General features: G+C 33.2%; 2 protein-coding genes and 1 pseudogene across 3 annotated transcripts; all 3 read left to right on the top strand.

The window, feature by feature from the left end:
* Positions 1 to 2,210: 2,210 nt before the first annotated feature.
* Positions 2,211 to 10,929, top strand: LOC127132141 (mitochondrial carrier protein MTM1). Of its 2 annotated transcripts, XM_051061015.1 has the most exons (11): positions 2,211 to 2,609; positions 2,717 to 2,791; positions 2,875 to 2,967; positions 4,260 to 4,319; positions 4,477 to 4,647; positions 8,888 to 8,984; positions 9,139 to 9,230; positions 9,335 to 9,484; positions 9,945 to 9,968; positions 10,087 to 10,145; positions 10,292 to 10,929. In XM_051061015.1, exons 1-11 carry the CDS (start codon positions 2,493 to 2,495, stop codon positions 10,425 to 10,427), a joined length of 1,074 nt encoding a protein of 357 aa, XP_050916972.1. In that variant the 5' UTR covers positions 2,211 to 2,492; the 3' UTR covers positions 10,428 to 10,929. The 2 variants fall into 2 exon arrangements, with proteins under 2 accessions (XP_050916972.1, XP_050916973.1); XM_051061016.1 differs by lacking the exon at positions 9,945 to 9,968 and having other exon boundaries at positions 2,214 to 2,609.
* A 2,023-nt stretch (positions 10,930 to 12,952) lies between these two features.
* Positions 12,953 to 14,854, top strand: LOC127128871 (F-box/FBD/LRR-repeat protein At5g53840). The gene is made up of 4 exons (XM_051058244.1): positions 12,953 to 13,090; positions 13,233 to 14,210; positions 14,294 to 14,455; positions 14,543 to 14,854. The coding sequence occupies exons 1-4, from the start codon at positions 13,013 to 13,015 to the stop codon at positions 14,852 to 14,854; spliced, it is 1,530 nt and encodes a 509-aa protein (XP_050914201.1). The 5' UTR covers positions 12,953 to 13,012.
* Positions 14,855 to 16,291: 1,437 nt separating this feature from the next.
* LOC127129420 (putative F-box protein At3g58860) lies at positions 16,292 to 17,900 on the top strand (annotated as a pseudogene).
* The last annotated feature ends 378 nt before the right edge of the window (positions 17,901 to 18,278 follow it).

Below are 18,278 nucleotides of genomic sequence, written 5' to 3'. Positions count from 1 at the left end.
TGTGATGACTAAAGCATTACCAAGAGGGAAATTTGAAGCTTGTTGTGATATCACCAATTTGGCGATTTCCTCCACATAGTTGCGAAAGAGAGATTTGTTGGGTTTGGGCTCCCTTCCTATGTGGAGAAAGAACCAAATATGATTATTCCATTTGTCTCACTTATTTAAGTGGAGAGGATTGATTTATGATTGAGAGAGATAGAGATAAAATAAGGATTCAAAAGATAGAAAATATGAAAGAAATCTATTCCCGTTTTTCTGCAACCAGTCTCACTAAATCGACAATCTCAAATTCGTTAACCGCTAGATCAAGCTCAAATTTGGAGGGAAAGTTCATAACACATGTATCTAACTTTTCATCATTCAAAATTTTAAAAAAAGGTCTAAGTTGAGAGATATCTGCTTCGCACTGAAGCTGCAAATTTGGGTAATTTTCCAGCTTTTTGATTCTTATTTGTAAGCTAGTTTACTTTGTGATTTGCGGTTGTTAACACTAGTCTGTGAATCACTTTAAGACTCTATTGTACCCTTAATTGATTATAGTGGAGCTATTTCTTTGGTCTAAACGACTCATGGTTTTTACTCTCATATTGATGAGTTTTCCACGTTAAAATACCGATGTTCTTTTGTGACTTTATTTGTTCGATTTGTTGTCTTATATTTATTATTGATTCTCAAGGTTCCTATAAGTGTAGATAATTTTATATCCACCATGTATTGGTATATTATTGTATCTTAATTTTCCATTAGACATTGTTGTGTACAAGTGTGAAGTTGTAAGTCCAACATTGCTTAGAAAAATGAAGGTTGAACACTTTATAAGTGTGATGATCCATACACCTATCACCTTAAGGTTTTGGGTGAATATATGGTATCTCTCTCACTTGTGTGTTGCTCTTGATCCAATGTGGATGCTCCTAACGAGGAACAAACATTGGTATAAAAGCCGATGATTCAATTAAGGGGCCGACTCCTTGTATCGAAAGTCTTTATGACAATGTGGTGGTCAGGCGACATGGTTTGTTGTAGTGCTCACAATGACGACACAAATGTATGTAGATGAAAGAGCTTCTGCATAAGAAAGAGCATAATGGATGGACTCACACTTGAGGGAGAAATTATTATGTATGAGTGTGAGTTGGAAGTCCCATATTGCTTAGAAAAGTGGAGGTTGAGCACTTTATATGTGAGAGGACCCATACACATATCACCTTAAGATTTTGGGTGAATATGTGGTTTCTCTCTCACTTGTGTGTTGCTCTTGATTCAATATAGATGCTCATCATGATGACCCAACATTTGTAATCTCACCACATTCGCCTTGTCAGCCCATGCGTATGTTTTCTCTAAGATTTTCCTTGCTTGCTTCGATGATTCATAATCACCAACTTTCTCAAAGTTGTTACCATCCACACATATATGGATAAAAAACAAAGCCTTGAAATCTTTCTTCTTATCTTCCTTATGTGTTGCTCGCTGTGCATGTGTAACACATTCGACAAGAGAATTCACCCCGTTATTGATCACTTCAAAAATATCTTGTCAGCCAAACAACACCTTCATCTGTTTTCACCGTTTGTCGTAATCCTTTGCATCAAGGATGAGTAGGTTTGCATGAATTTTTTCATTGAAGACAACATTCATATTGCAGACTAGGTGTTTGTGGATCAGAACCAGACTCTTGATGTCAAATGTTAGAACTTAGAATCACCCAATTGATAAATAATGGAGAAATTGAACGTGGAAATGGAGAGAGAGAGAGGGAGAGAGAGAATTATAATTAATGAGAGAGTAATTGAGGGTGAGAATTATCATTAACATTGACAACAATACCTCTAAGATAATTATGTATTTACAAGTGCGCTGAGATACAAACAATCCAGCCAAAATAACAGAAAATAGAAAATCTCGTACTCGTAATCAGTTACGCTAAACATGTAACCGGTTACATCAGTTACAAAATTAAATTCAATACATTGATAATCAATTACAACAATCGATTACGGTAACTAGTTACACCATGATAAACTTCCTATTTTTCAGTTCAGAAATGAATTTCACCCAATTGTAACCGACTACGTAATAATCAGTTATAGTGTTTGAATTATCAATTTTCATTTCATTTCTCAATCACATTTCTCTTTTATTTCTTCCATCAATTGAGAAGAAATTAAAAGGTGGTATGACCCGCATATTTTTATTTTCTCTTCACACATTCTTTCCCATCCAATACTCTCTCTTCTCTAACTCTCTCAAAACAATCACACCCCAAAGCTAAAAGAGGAAAGAAAATAAAAATGTGAAGCCTAGGATATATTCCAAAATGTTTGGCGCGGCGCTCAATTTGACGCCACGAATAATTTCCTCCATGTTCAAATCTTCAACCATTATATAAACAAATTATTCATATAATATAATATTGCACTATAATCTTTATATTACTAAAACAATGAATTAAACTAAAATGGAAGAGAAGCTCCCAAATCACTGTAATGTCGCAAACACGTTCCAATTCCGACACGCAATTAACTATCCCCGAACGCGTTTTATCCGCCGCCGGCGCCGCTTTCCTTTCCGCCGTCATCGTCAACCCCCTCGACGTCGTCAAGGTACCCTAATTCCCCTTTCTACCATCATCAATTTATTTCCAAATTCAAATCTTCCAATGATTTCATTTCACCTATTGCTCTGCCTTTATCAATTTCTTTCTTTTCAGACAAGACTTCAAGCGCAGGCTGCCGGAGTTCCCTACCATGACGCATATCGCAAGCCGTCTTTTCAAACTAACACGGTAACGCTTCTTTCTCAGTATTTTTTTGCTATTCAATACTGTATTTGTTATGATTTTTGTTAATTATGTTTGTTTATTTTCAGATGTTACACGATATTAAAGGTGCAAGGGTTTCAAAATCTCAGGCACTACCGTATAAAGGGACACTAGATGTACTATACAGAGTTATACGTCAGGTTAGTGCTTTGTGTTCGTCGTGTTTTCGTATGCGTTTTGAGCTGTGATGTGAGATTGGGCTGGCTTGGTAGTTGAGTAAGAGATTAAACAGTAGAGTGATAAGGAGTTGGAAGACTTGAAGATACATTAATAAAAAACATAATACACCTAGATGAAGAGAAAATTATTATAACACTATTATATATCAATTTATGCAACTTCATTATATTTCATATCAAGTATATAAGCATCATTTGTCAAGGAAGGTTGGCTTAGTTGGCAAGTAGTTGACTCACACATCACGATGTGAGGACATCCTTGGTGCTCTGACCCTGATGAGCTCCTGGAGACCAACTCACCCAAACTTTTTGTAACAAAAAAACGTATATAAACGCCATTTATGTGCCTTGTGGTTATTGAGTTCAATTCAACTGAATAAACGTGTGTAAAAGATTAAAAAAAAGTTGTTTCAACAAATAGTCAGATCAGGCCCAACTAGTTGATCCCTGCGGGTGTTAAATGGAGGAAATCTTACCTTTATCTATTATTTGAATAGAGATAGATGGAGAAGACACGTGAGCATCAATAAATGCCATTGGAGTTCCGGATGCAGTCATATACTTATACTATGATATACACGAATCAAATCATCTATCTCTTTCTTTCATATAGTCGGTAGATAAACATGTTTACAGGACAAATTTAAAAGCTTCAACAGATTCCTTTCCTACTCCCAGGCCATGATCTGATAATAGAATAACACATTTCGTAACTGTAACCAGAAGTATGTGAGAGTGTGAAACAACCTAACAGAAGACGGAATCTTCTAAAATATGTACTGGTTCAATAGTGTTTGACATTTTCAAACTGCAATAAAAGTTGATTAGGGTTTGTCCATCTCAAAGAGGACTTGGTTTACCCATCTCAAGAGGGGATTCCAGAGTTTGAGAGAGTGAAAAACAATCACGCTATGTTTACATGAATTCTGGAAGAGAATGAGAATGGCCGAGTGGGTTTGGGAGATATGGAAAGGTTTAGATATTTTGGATATTTGAATTTATTTCTCGTTATGAATATATCTGAACTAATATGGACCTGTTTAGAATTTTAAAACTAGTTATGTTTTTTTTTTGAAAATATTAGGCAGTTCTGATTTTTTAACACTCCTAATAAAAGGGAACGTGTAGGGTAAGTAGAAATTGTTCAGGCATTTATTGTTTAAGTGTACTTTTGTTCCCAGTTACTTTTTCCCTTCAACATGCTAATTACTTATACTTACTCTAAGAGGGTTCACAGGAGTGAATTTATGCAGGAAGGATTTACCAGATTGTGGAGAGGCACAAATGCTAGTTTGGCATTGGCCATGCCAAGTGTAAGCTATCTTTTCTTTCTTGAATTTTCTCATTTGTGCTTTTTGGCTTGTTTTAGAGAAATGGCGATACTGTTCATTTTGTCTGATATTGTATGTTCGTCTCACCTGTAGTTATATACAGTATACTAATGGTCTGTGTGTGTTTTCTGTCAAATAGGTAGGAATTTATATGCCTTGTTATGATATCTTCCGCAACTTTATGGAGCACTATACAACTCAAAATGCTCCAAATTTAACGCCTTATGTTCCATTAGTAGCAGGATCACTTGCACGCTCATTGGCTTGCATTTCTTGTTATCCTGTAGAACTTGCAAGAACTCGCATGCAGGTAAAAATAATTCTATGCTAAAACTTAGATGCATTGCATAATTTGTCAAGACTTGAAGAGAGAAAATTGACTGGACATTATCTAAGATATGCTTGGCATTGTACAGACTACAAAAACATTTTACAATTTTTAGAGTATATAGACTAAATTATTTAGATTCTATAATTGCTATACTAAAATTAAGAAAAAATGTAACACATCCTATTACATGAAAATTTGATAAAATGTGCGACTGTATAGATAAGAGAATGTCTATATCTATATATAAAGACACACACACACACAAATAAAAGTAAATAGAGGAAAATTGTTGTGTGCTCGTATTACCGCAACTTACAGAACATATGCGAAACAGATAAAGATGCACAAATACTGAAAACGTATTGTATTATTCATGTAAATGAAAGATAACTGCTGAAGGATGAATATCCCAATTCCCAAAGAACCAAGCTCCTATAGAGAACAATGTTTTCTGTCCATAACTACATAAATGATTCCCAAAGATACCACTTCTCTATCCTTCAACCCCTATATAGCAAACTCAACCCTTTCTCTTTTTTTTTTCTCTCCTGTAGCAAACTATCGTTCCTCTTATAGGCCTAGGACAATCGGGCGTACACATACATATCTGGTACCTAGCAACACCATCCCCTTAAAATTTGCCTTGTCCTCAAGGCAGATAAAAAGAATTTGCTCTCTAATAGCTGCTGCCACGTCATAACCTGTAGAATAGAAAGGAGATTTCAGCTGCTTGATAAATTCAGCTTTTCTACTAGTGGCTTCCTCTCTTGTTGGTGATGAGACATTTGTACATTGATGCATAGTATTGAATCCTTGTGTGGCTTGGCCATGAACGACTTCCAGAGATCCTATACATGAGCAACACAATAAAAATTGCAACAACGAGGCCAAGGACGAGCTGTTACTGCCATTCAAACTCTGATTTAAAAATCCGCTGCTGCTTATAAAGGCATTCTCCAATGGTGGGTTTGGGAAAACACATGAATGGTGGAGGATATGGAACCAACTCCAAACAAATTCTTTTCCGCTGAGTTAAAAATTGACCAATAGCATTTCTTCTAAATCCTTTGAACTGTCCACACTATTTCAATCACATTGTATTTGGATGGCTGCCTATAATTACTTTCTTCTACTTGTAGGGGAATTAATCCATCATCAATCACAGCCCAGCCAGAGAAAACAACAAACTGATTTGAAGTTCCTAATATGTCCCAACTTTTATCTCCCCGTGTCATTATGGCAGTATCATGTGTCAATTAACACAAATTAAGAAGATAAACATGTTTCAAATTAATAACCATATTTGTTGATGCTGCATAGAGAACATGTGAGGGTTCCTTACAATTAACACAAAGTGAAAAATTCCTCCAACAATACCCACTTCACTTTTATGTTCTTCTCTGACAGATGGGTCTATTTCCTCCTCAATATCAAGTAATATGTTGGCCAATGATTTTGCTCTTTGACTATTAGAGGAATGCATATTGTTAACAGTCTTAACAATGTTAGGTGTCTGGTTTGCATCTCTATGACTTCTCCAGGAAGTGAGACTCTACATTTATGAGAATAAGTAGTTCTGGCTCCTTTGAATCGGGTTCCAAAGGGATGTCATTTGCAGTTGGACCTGAATTAACAAGTGTTTTACATGTAGCAACATGTAATGATTTCATACTTTCATACCGGGATATCGCCGTATTAAAAAAGCTCATTGAGGATATACCTTCCCCAATAATTGTCCTTGTATCCACGCAAGTCTTCTTGTTCTCTTCCTTGTTGGTCTTCAGTTTTACAATCCATGATGCTCCTCTTCCCAAAAGTTCTATGAATTCCTTCCCGAGACTCCTCTGCACCCCATTTGAGAAAATAAGAGAGCTCATCCCCCACCCTTTATGATTAATATTTGAAGTTGTTAAGAGATTCACATCGGTCAATATATGGTTTGAAGTTGTGTTTATAAGTGGGGACAATCTTCACCTTGCAAATCTGTTTTATAAGATTGAGTTAGACCCAACTACAATTCTTAGATGGTATCAGAGTCAGGTTTAAGATCCATTGGGTCACCTGCTATGAGGTTTCCGCTATCGGACCATCCACCAATTATGTCCACGCCTTAGATGCCCAATTCTGGACGTGAGGGGGTGTGTTAGGAGTCTCACATCGGTCAATATATTGTTTGAAGTTGTGTTTATAAGTGGGGGCAATCCTCATTTTGCAAGTTGCTTTTGTAAGGTTGAGTTAGGCCCAATCACAATTCTAAGAGAAGCAAGTGATTTGGGACATTATTGCTTAGCAGAAATCGAACCTCCCGGGCTCTTTGCCACAAGCTATGCATTTTGTGAGTGAGTGTGAAAAACAACTCCACACATAACCATTATTCTCTTTTATGATATGCACCCGCACTGCATTTTGTGAGTAAGAAAAATAACTCCACACATAACCACTTTTCTCTTTTATGATATGCGCACCCGCATCATTCTTTTTGGTGGTAAAAATAGCACCCCACTTGTCAAATCTCATCTGGGTGTGAGCCGTTTCACAATCTGAACTTGAAGTGTTTGAAGTGGCGCTGGTGTGGATTGTAACAACAGAGGATTGAATGATCCCACAAAAGGTGGCCACTGCTTCAGTTGCCATTTTCTCTTATCATACACGAACTCTCATGGTGTTGTGTTCATGTTTTTCGAAAAATTCGACCTTAAACCCTAACACATGGAATATTGTACTGTGTGGCCATAATCATGCTCATTTTAGAAATATTGACGAGAAAGTTGAACACCCATCTAGTTTTGTGTTTGGTTGAGTTCTGCTCTATGTGCCTCTTTGTATAGATTCTGAATGGTTTCCCTTGGTTACGCAACCAATTGCAATTGAGCTCAGTAGTGATATGTCATCATCTAATTGGACCAGGCCTATTATGTCTACATTTGGACCTCACCTACTTAATGACAAATTTGCCCTTCTATCTTCCTCTTTCATTCAGGTTGGATCTTATATCACACGAACCCATTGTAACTCCTTCTACAGTGACGTCATTGTTACTACACGGTTGAGGAGGGATTGTCGCACCTTGGTCTCCGACCAGTATCGGCGCATCCGGCTGTGGGAAAGTCGCAGTGAGTCGTCCAATATCCAGCAATTCGAATGGCTTTTGCTGTTCTAAGAGTGATGATGCTTGGTAAACCACTTTTGGGTTAGAGCCAAGTGGCTTTGGTAGTGTTGGACTTGGAACCTCATCGAGCAGATGCTGTTTGAATCTCCTTCATTACACCGTCCAGTACCTTATCTGATGCTTTTGAAGAAAACACTGTCGTGACTGAAATGTTCAAGGCCAAGGAATTGATTATGTCAATATCACACGTTGACCTATCATTACCAGAGCAGCAGTCACTCACCTTCACCCTCGTTTTGCAAGTCTTTTGGTCGTTGCTGGATTCATCTTCCCTGATCACGCCTTCCATCTTCGGATCCACCTTTTGGGGTCATTGATGGAGCTCTTCCAATGATTTTCCATGTAGTTTCCTCCAGCTTGATGCAATACAAACCTCCATTGGTGAGCGATTTTCAGATGCTTCAATCTGTATGTCTCTCAAAATCTTTTGAATGTTGGTCATGTGATTTTCTTTTTGTTGGATCTGCATGTCTCTCAAAATCTTTTGAATGTTGGTCATGTGATCTCCTATAGTGTCTAATTTCTCCTCCATCTGTTGATTTTCATCTCGCTAAAACACTGATCCCATCACGAATCCGGTAGGTCGGATCATTGTTGCATACCCGTATCACCGCAACTTATAGAAAATAGACGAAACAGATAAAAATACACAAATACTTAAAAAGCAGTGTATTATTCATGTAAATGAAAAGATAACTGCAGAAGAATGAATATCCTAATGCCTAGTCAAGCTCCTAAAGAAAACAATATCCTCTATCCATAACCACATAGATGATTTCCCAAAGATACGACTTCTCTATCCTTCAACCCATATATAACAAACTAAACCCTTTCTCTTTTTCTCTCTACTGTAACTAACTATTGTTTCTCTAATAGGCCTAGGACAATTGGGCCTACACATACATATCTGGTACTTAACAAAAACCTTCCTATACTAATACAACACTTTGATTTCTTTTTAAGCACTTAGCTAGAGAAAGTTATGTTCCGTGGTTTTTCCAGATTAAATTATTGACATTATGTATCTGACATATTTTCTTCTGTTCTTAGGCATTTAGAGTAGCACAAGATGGAAAACCTCCAGGTGTATGGAAGACATTATTTGGAGTGATCAACCCAGACAAGGGAACAACTATTCTTCAAAACTGTAAGTATATTCCTTGCATCTCTTTCTGATTTATCTATCTCTGCTTTCCTTCTGAATTAAAACAAGTTTGAGTTTACTTTTGTTACATTGTATGATTACTGTGTTCTTTTGGTTGCCTCAATTAGTACATGCTTTGATTAATTTTTTTAAATAGTACACAGGTACCGTTTCTGGTGGACTGGGCTTGGAGCACAACTTTCTAGGGATGTTCCATACTCGGCGATTTGCTGGGCAACCCTTGAGCCAGTAAGATTTTATTATAGTTAATTATGAAATGAAAAAGTGATTTTGTTTTTATTTTGAGTTTGGGATATTTCTTAGTGCATGTATTGATTTGGATCTGCATGCAGATAAGGAAAAAAATTCTTGGACTGATGGGTGAAGAGCCAAGTGCCGCAACTGTCCTTGGGGTAAATTTTTCTGCTGGTTTTGTAGCAGGAACTTTAGCATCTGCTGCCACATGTCCACTGGATGTGGCAAAAACCCGGCGACAAATAGAGGTTAGACGCAGAACCTGGTCCTTAAAACCGGTAGAGCTAGGCCTATGACATCCGAATATTTGTTCGTGAATACATATAATACAAACTATCAACATTTTTGGGGATATTTGGCTTTAACATTTGACACTGGGCTTCAAATTGAATGAAAAATTGTGCACACTATAAATGCCGTAAGGATTATTGTCCATTGCTAAACTTTCATATGTACAAATGGTTCATTAAACAAATCAACTTGCAGAGCTGCCTTATATAATCTTACTACATATTTGGAGGATATTATGCATGAATTTGTGACGATAGATTTCAAATTGAATGAAAAATTCTGCATGATATAGTTAGAATTGGGCATTGCTAAACTGTAGTAGGCTTAGCTCATTATACAGATCAAAAGCAGAGTTGCATAATTTGCCGTTAGTAAGTTTAAACTTTAAAACACGGTGTGACAGTGTTTTTTAAACAGGAATACTTTATTCTCAATGTGTTGGTACGCTGCTCCATCATTAAAATTTATCTGGAGAATCATGTACATTTACTTAATTTTCACAAGTACGCAGTCAATGACTTCCGTTCGCTAAAAAATGTATCTTTTTTCATATTCCCAGAAAGATGCTGAAAGGGCATTAAAGATGACTACAAGAACTACATTGCTTGAAATTTGGAGGTATGTCATGATTTTTAAACTGATATTGATTTGATATCATTTGATTTCTTGCTTTGAAGATCATGTTATTTCTTGAGCAAAATTAAGTGCGTCATCTGGGGCATAGATTTTGGACTGAACTTAAGCTCTTCATTTTCTCGGGACAGGGATGGAGGATTAAGGGGGTTATTTACCGGCGTTGCTCCCCGTGTAGGTCGTGCTGGTCCATCTGTTGGCATAGTTGTCTCCTTTTACGAAGTTGTCAAGTATGCTTTAAATCATAGACATTCAACTTCATCATAGAATGCACTTCACTTACCTTATTTCCTGCTGGTCCATCTGTTGGCATAGTTAACTCCTTTTACGAAGTTGTCAAGAATGCTTTAAAGTTAGCTTAATAATTGATTGCATCAAAGACACTAACTAGTCTCAGACTCAGCCTCAGAATACGTTCCTGACATCGCAAGAAGTCAGAACTCAAGATGATGATGACATTCATAAGTAACAACCTAGTAACCATCTTTCTCCATGCCTAGTTTCCCTTTGGATAGGCAAGTGTTCAATTTTCATCATTACATTTGCAACCTTATAAGTTAACAAGGTGATTAGCTTGTGCAGAGAAAATAAGTCATTTATTTATTTTGGTAAAAAATATAGAAATTCATTCTTAGGATTCTGTAATAAATTTCTTACTTTTTAGAAAATAAAATATCTTTTATCTTTGGTATTATTACTACTAGCGTCCAGACGGGCACATAGTGTTGTACCTGTCTGTCCGCTTTTTTAATAAATTTACTTTAAAATATATACGGTATTGTTTTATTTAATGTTAATTTTAATTGGAAGTTATATAATAAATTAATAGTAGGAAGTTATGTGAAAGAAGATAATAGTGATGTCAATAGAAGTTATTATATAAGTTATCTAAGGATAAAATTGTTAGAAAAATAGGCTACATCAAAATATATAAGTTATCTAAGGATAAAATTGTAATATGCGATTGATTTTTAACTTAATCTAATATGCGATTGATTTTTAACTTAATCTAAAACCAGTTTAGATCCTCAAACACAATAATCTAAGAATCTAAACCTATTTGACATGTGACCATCAGAGATCCTAAAAAAAAAAAAAATATTAACTGACTTCATCTTTTTAGTATAATAAATAAAAGAATGTAGTGACAAATCAATGATAAAAATATTCTGAAATTTTGTTATTAGAATATTTTATTATTATTTATTATTAGTATTTAAAAGAAAACTCTTGATACGTAAAATAGTAAGATATATTTGATATTTTAATTCAACGATGGGTAAAATAATAAGATATATTTGAAATTTAATTTTTATTTTAAAAAATAAAAAACTTAAAATTTAAAAAGTTATTATGAAAAAACCGCCTTTCTTGTATAAAAAAATAACAAACTTCCGCTTACAAGTTACCATCTCTAATTAGTTTTTAAAATATTTATAATAAATAAAAGATTAAAGAAAAAAGAAAATAGACTGCACCAACTAATTTTCCTATAGATTATGAGCAGTATATGCGTAACAAATGATGATTTGTTATAACAAACAAGCTCTTTAAAAAGCATTATAAAAATTCAAAATTCATATCATTCAAATAGAACCCTAATTTTGAAAGAGAAAGAAAAAGAACAATGTCAGATACTAGTCTCACTCCCAACGTCACCGGCAACATCAATTTGAAGAAGGTATATTATCCAATGAGATTAATATAATCTCTCTTTATTCTAATGTCTCTATGCGTTTGCTTCTTATTTGGTTAATTTGTATATAATCTTTTTTGTATAAAAACTTGTGCTCATATAATACTGCATTATCCTTTTTGTGTTTTTACTTGTAGTGATTGATATATTTAACTTTGATATTGTATCTCTAAAAAGTTTATATTAGATCTCACAACATTTATCACACATATTAATATTTTATTTATATTTAATTTTTGACTTTTCAAATGCATAGTGGAGACACATGTGAAGGACCTCCAACAGGTGCTCTTAGATAGTACTAGTTAATATCACACGTTTATTAGGAAAATTAACATCACTCAATAGGAAAATTTGGAGTAGTGGAAACATGTTTCAATGATTTAAGTATTATATTGACATAGTATCATTAGTGGTGGTGTCATAGTATCTCCCTGTTAAGTTTTTGGGGACTATGATAGATTTGTAATTTACTTGTGATTACACATTTATTTGAAAGAAATATTACACGTTTTTATTGAAACAAAGATACACGTGTTTTTCATTTAAAACATTGCAAGTTGTAATTTATTTTATAATAAACTCAAAACAAAACACAACTGATAAAGGTATTTTCAAGAATTTTTATAATAATATTAAAATAATATTAATTATAATCATGCTTAGATATAATGCATTTTCGAAAATCATCATCTACTTCATATTTATTTTGTTCGAAATAAGAAACAAAAAGAGATAGATAAGGAATTAATATTCTTATAAATAAAAAAAAATACATTTTAACTATTAATAATTTGCATATAATAATAAAATATATCTATTTGAAATACATTTTTTATACAAAATAATTTTTTATATGAAAAAGTCTAGGTCATATATTTTTTAACTTCTCTTTAAATTAAAAAGTTTATAACTAACAAACTATTATTGTGTTATATATGAAAAAGTCTAGGTCATATATTTTAAATTTAAAAAATAAGAATTGACTTCATCCTTATTTTTTTTTGTATAATATGTAGAAGGATTTGACTTCATCCTTATATATATTTTATCATTATTAACAAACGGTTCTCAAATATAAAAGTTCAAAATTTACTTTCATTCAAATATAACCCTAATTTTACAGAGAAACGCAAAAAGAAAAGGAGGAAGAACGATGTCAGATGCTACTTCCAATCCCAACGTTGAAGATGGCATGAAATCCAACCTCACCACCCACATCAATTTGAAGAAGGTAAATTATCCACTCAACATATATATTAAAAAAATATATTATGATATTGTCTCTTTATGTTAGGTTTTATAGTATTGAATGTTTGTTGTATCTATCTAGACTATGTTAGCTTCTTATTTGGTTAATTTGTATATATTTTCAGGTAAAAATGTTTGATCACATTAGTCAATTGCCTGACTGCATCTTGTCCTATATCCTCACAAAGTTATCTATGAAAGATTTGTTGAAAACTAGTATACTATCAAAAAGGTGGTGTAACCTTTGGGCTCTAAGAAGAGATCTTTACTTTGATGTCTTCAATGTCTTTGAAAACAACGAGGAGGAGCTACTACAAAAAGGGTATCTTTTTGATATCCCTAGTGCTCATTGTTTTATTATTCTAGAGAGAAGCATCAATTTGGAGCTTAGTTTGGATGAATTTGTAAGATGGGTGGATCAATTTCTCAAACATTCTAATGCCACAGTTATTGATTCTTTCTTGGTCAACTTCTATTTAAATTCTCAACAACAAACCACTATTGATAATTGGATAAGTCTTGTAATTAAAAGAGGGATTCAAAGAATTGATTTACTCTTTAAAGGAAGCCCTTACGGACGTTGCGATCGACCACGCAAATATTATAAATTCTCTTTCAACTTATTTTTAGAGAGTAATGCTTCAACTCTAAAGCATTTGAGTCTTGAATGTTGTATTATTTCCATTCCCCCCAACTGCAACTTTATTCCATTCAAAAGTTTGAGTTTCCTTTCACTTAAATGGGTAAAAGTGGATGGAATTTTTATTCAAAGTTTACCACAACTTGAAGAGCTTCACTTAATTGAATGTGAACTAAAATCATCAATACTAAAGATGGTGAGTTCTTCCTTATGTCATCTCAAGGTTACATCATGCTATGTTCTATTCGGAAACTCCAAAAAGTTTATAGAACAATGTTCACTAGATTGCCTTAAACTCACTTCATTGGACTACGATGGACATGATTTGGCTAACTTGAACTTTAATACCCCTATGTTGAACAACTTTCACCTCGTTGTTTCATATAGTCAACATCTAATTGCATTTCGGCTCTTCGCAACTCTTCCCAAACTCGAGAGTCTGCAATTAGACATCTATTCAACGGTTAGTCACATAATTCAATGTTGTGGGACATGAATTTTTTTCTTTTGAATGATATTTTATGAATCTTACATTTTCTTATTTAGGTTCCAACTTCTCTAAAAATAACTCAACGTCTCGAACATCTGAAGCAGTTGAACTTGATTTTTATGCGTCCGTTTGATTTCCTACAGAAATTAGACTTCGATCTTTCAGGGATCTTAACCATCCTACAAGCTTCTCCACTTTTGCAGAAACTTTCAATCATGGTGAGTAAACATGACTAATAATATACATGATTTTGACATTTTGATTTGCGTTCATTAGTATAAGTTTTAATTTTACTTTTTTTACAGATCATGTCTCCTGAGATTATTGAAAATCAGAAAGATGCTAGGGATCTTGAAGCATTCTCTCATGACGAGGTGAAAGTTATTGAATTGAGAGGTTGTGTTGGGAATTGGTATGAAATTGAGTTTGCTATGAATGTTATGAAATATGCCAACAAACTTGAGCGAATAGTTTTGAGTCCCTATTGGAGAGATGATATTGATGAATCTTTGGATTGGAATTCTAATCCTGCATGGTTTCAAAATGGGCGTCAAAGAATTGCTGAAAAACTTCAAAATGAAGAAGTAGTTGGACGAGAAAAACTAGTGCTCATATAATACTGCATTATCCTTTTTGTGTTTTTACTTGTAGTGATTGATATATTTAACTTTAATATTGTATTTCTAAAAAATTTATATTAAATCTCACAACTTTATCACACATATTAATATTTTATTTATATTTAATTTTTGACTTTTCAAATGCATAGTGCAGACACATGTGAAGGACCTCCAACAGGTGCTCTTAGATAGTACTAGTTAATATCACACGTTTATTAGGAAAATTAACATCACTCAATAGGAAAATTTGGAGTAGTGGAAACATGTTTCAATGATTTAAGTATTATATTGACATAGTATCATTAGTGGTGGTTTCATAGTATCTCCCTGTTAAGTTTTTGGGGACTATGATAGATTTGTAATTTATGTGTGATTACACATTTATTTGAAAGAAATATTACACGTTTTTATTGATACAAAGATACACGTGTTTCTTATTTAAAGCATTGCAAGTTGTTATTTATTTTATAATAAACTCAAAACAAAACACAACTGATAAAGGTATTTTCAAGAATTTTTATAATAATATTAATTATGAATCATTCTTGAAATATAATAATCATCATCTACTTCACATTTATTTTGTTCGAAATAAGAAACAAAAAGAGATAGATAACAAATTAATATTCTTATAATAAAAATAATATTTTAACTATTAATAATTTGCATATAATAATAAAATATATCTATTTGAAATACATTCTTTTATACAAAATAATTTTTTATACGAAAAAGTCTAGGTCATATATTTATTAACTTGTCTTTAAATTAAAAACGTCTATAACTAACTAACTATTATATATATATATATATATATATATATATATATATATATATATATATATATATATATATATATATATATATATATATATATATATATATATATATATATATATATATATATATATATATATATATTAAATTTGAAAAATAAGAATTGACTTCATCCTTATCTTTTTTTTTTTTGTATAATATGTAGAAGGATTTGACTTCATCCTTATATATATTTTATCATTATTAACAAACGGTTCTCAAATATAAAAGTTCAAAATTCATTTTCATTCAAATATAATCCTAATTTTCGAGAGAGAAACGCAAAAAGAAAAGGAAGAAGAACGATGCCAGATGCACTCCCAATCCCAACGCTGAAGATGGCATGAAATCCAACCTCACCACCCACGTCAATTTGAAGAAGGTAAATTATAACAAACAAGCCCTTTAAAAAGCATTATAAAAATTCAAAATTCATATCATTCAAATAGAACCCTAATTTTGAAAGAGAAAGAAGAAGAACAATGTCATATACTAGTCTCACTCCCAACGTTACCGACAACATCAATTTAAAGAAGGTATATTATCCAATGAGATTAATATACTCTTTCTTGTTATTAGCTTCTTATTTGGTTAATTTCTGTATATTTTCAGGTTAAGATGTTTGATCCCATTAGTCAATTGCCTGACTGCATCTTATCTCACATTCTCACAAACTTATCCATCAAAGATTTTTTGAATGCTCGTTTACTCTCTAAAGGATGGTCTAATCTTTGGACTTTAACAAGAGATCTTTACTTTGATATCTTCAATGTCTTTGGTTATACCGAACAACAACTGCTACAAAAGGGCTATCTTATGGATGTCCCTGTCCATACTACTTTCAGTTCTTCCATCGAGAGAAGGCTCAATTTGGATATTACTAGGGATCCTTTTGTAAAATTAGTTGATCAATTTCTCAACCATTTTAATGCCACCATTGTTGATTCTTTCTTGCTCAACTTCTATTTAGATTCTCAACAATAAAACACCATTGATGAATGGATATGTTTTGTAATTGCAAGAGGAGTTGGAAGTCCTTATACACTGCGTAGCCGGCCACGCAGACCTTATAAATTTCCCTTTCATTTATTTTCAGAGACTAATGCTTCAACTCTGAAGCATTTGCGTCTTGAATATTGTATTGTTTCCATTCCCCTCAACTGCAATTTTATTCCATTCAAAAATTTGAGTTTCCTTTCACTTGAATGGGTAAAAATGGATGGAAGTTTTATTCAAAGTTTAACACAACTTGAAGAGCTTCACTTAGTTCACTGTGACTTCAAATTATTATCAATAATGATAGCGAGTTCTTCCTTACGTCATCTCGAAGTTACATTTTGCCATCTCCTATTCGGAAACTCCATGAAGGATGTAACCCTGACTTCACTAGACTGCCCTAAACTCACTTCATTGGACTACAGTGGACATTTTTTGGCTAACATGAACCTTAATACACCTATGTTGAACAACATTCAGCTCCCTCTTATATATAGTGGAGAATATCTTAATGCATTTAGACTCTTGGCAACTCTTCCTAAATTTGAGAATCTGCAATTAGAGATTTATTCAATGGTTAGTTAGTCATACAATGTTGGAACATGAATTGTTTTCCTCTCTTTGTCTTTTGAATGATATTTTATGAATCTTACATTTCCTTGTTTAGGTCCCATCTTCCCTAAAAATAACTCAGCCACTCAAGCATCTGAAGGAGTTAGGCTTGATTTTTAACCGGCCGTTTGGCACCCCACGGAAATTAGAGTTTGATCTATCTAGCATTTTAACCATCCTACAAGCTTCTCCACTTTTACAGAAACTTTCAGTCATGGTGAGTAAACATGGTTAATAATACACATGATTTTGTATAAGTTTTGATTTGCATTCATTTGTATAAGTTTTGATTTGATTTTATTTACAGATCACATCTCCTGAGATAATTGAAAATCAGAAAGTTGATAGGGATGTTAAAGCTTTCTCTCATGACGAGGTCAAAGATATTGAATTAAGAGGTTGTGTTGGGAATTGGTATGAAGTTGAGTTTGCTATGAATGTTATGAAATATGCCAACAAACTTGAGCGAATAGTTTTAAGTCCATATTGGAGAGAGGATATTGATGAACTTTTGAATTGGACTTCTAATCCTGCATGGTTTCAAAATGGACGTCAAAGGATTGCTGAAACGCTTCAAAATGAAGAAGTAGTTGGACGAGAAAAACTAGTGCTCATATAAAACTGCATAATTAATTCTTTTTATATGTTTTTACTTGTAGTGATTGATATATTAATAACAAAGTTTTATTTAATAATTTTTTAAGATATTAATAGAGATGTATTTATGTATCCAGTTGTCACAACATATAATCCTGTAAAAAGCATTTAGAAATTATTATATAATATTAAATATGACTAACAACAATAATAAAAGAAGAAAAATATATAAGTGGAATAACATGATTAAGAATTTCACTTTTAAGACCTAATACATGAATTATAATCTTCTGCCTTTCGATTCCTTGGTTGCTTCAACTTGACGGTCATGTATTCGCATTAATGAATAAAATAATAAACAATGTGCGGTGAAAACTAAATTCTCAATATATTTTTTACT

Source organism: Lathyrus oleraceus, chromosome 3 (genome assembly GCF_024323335.1).
Source record: "Lathyrus oleraceus cultivar Zhongwan6 chromosome 3, CAAS_Psat_ZW6_1.0, whole genome shotgun sequence".
NCBI lineage: Eukaryota > Viridiplantae > Streptophyta > Magnoliopsida > Fabales > Fabaceae > Lathyrus > Lathyrus oleraceus.
The sequence above is the reverse complement of the archived record's forward strand: the minus strand, read 5'-3'. Positions and strand labels throughout refer to the sequence as shown.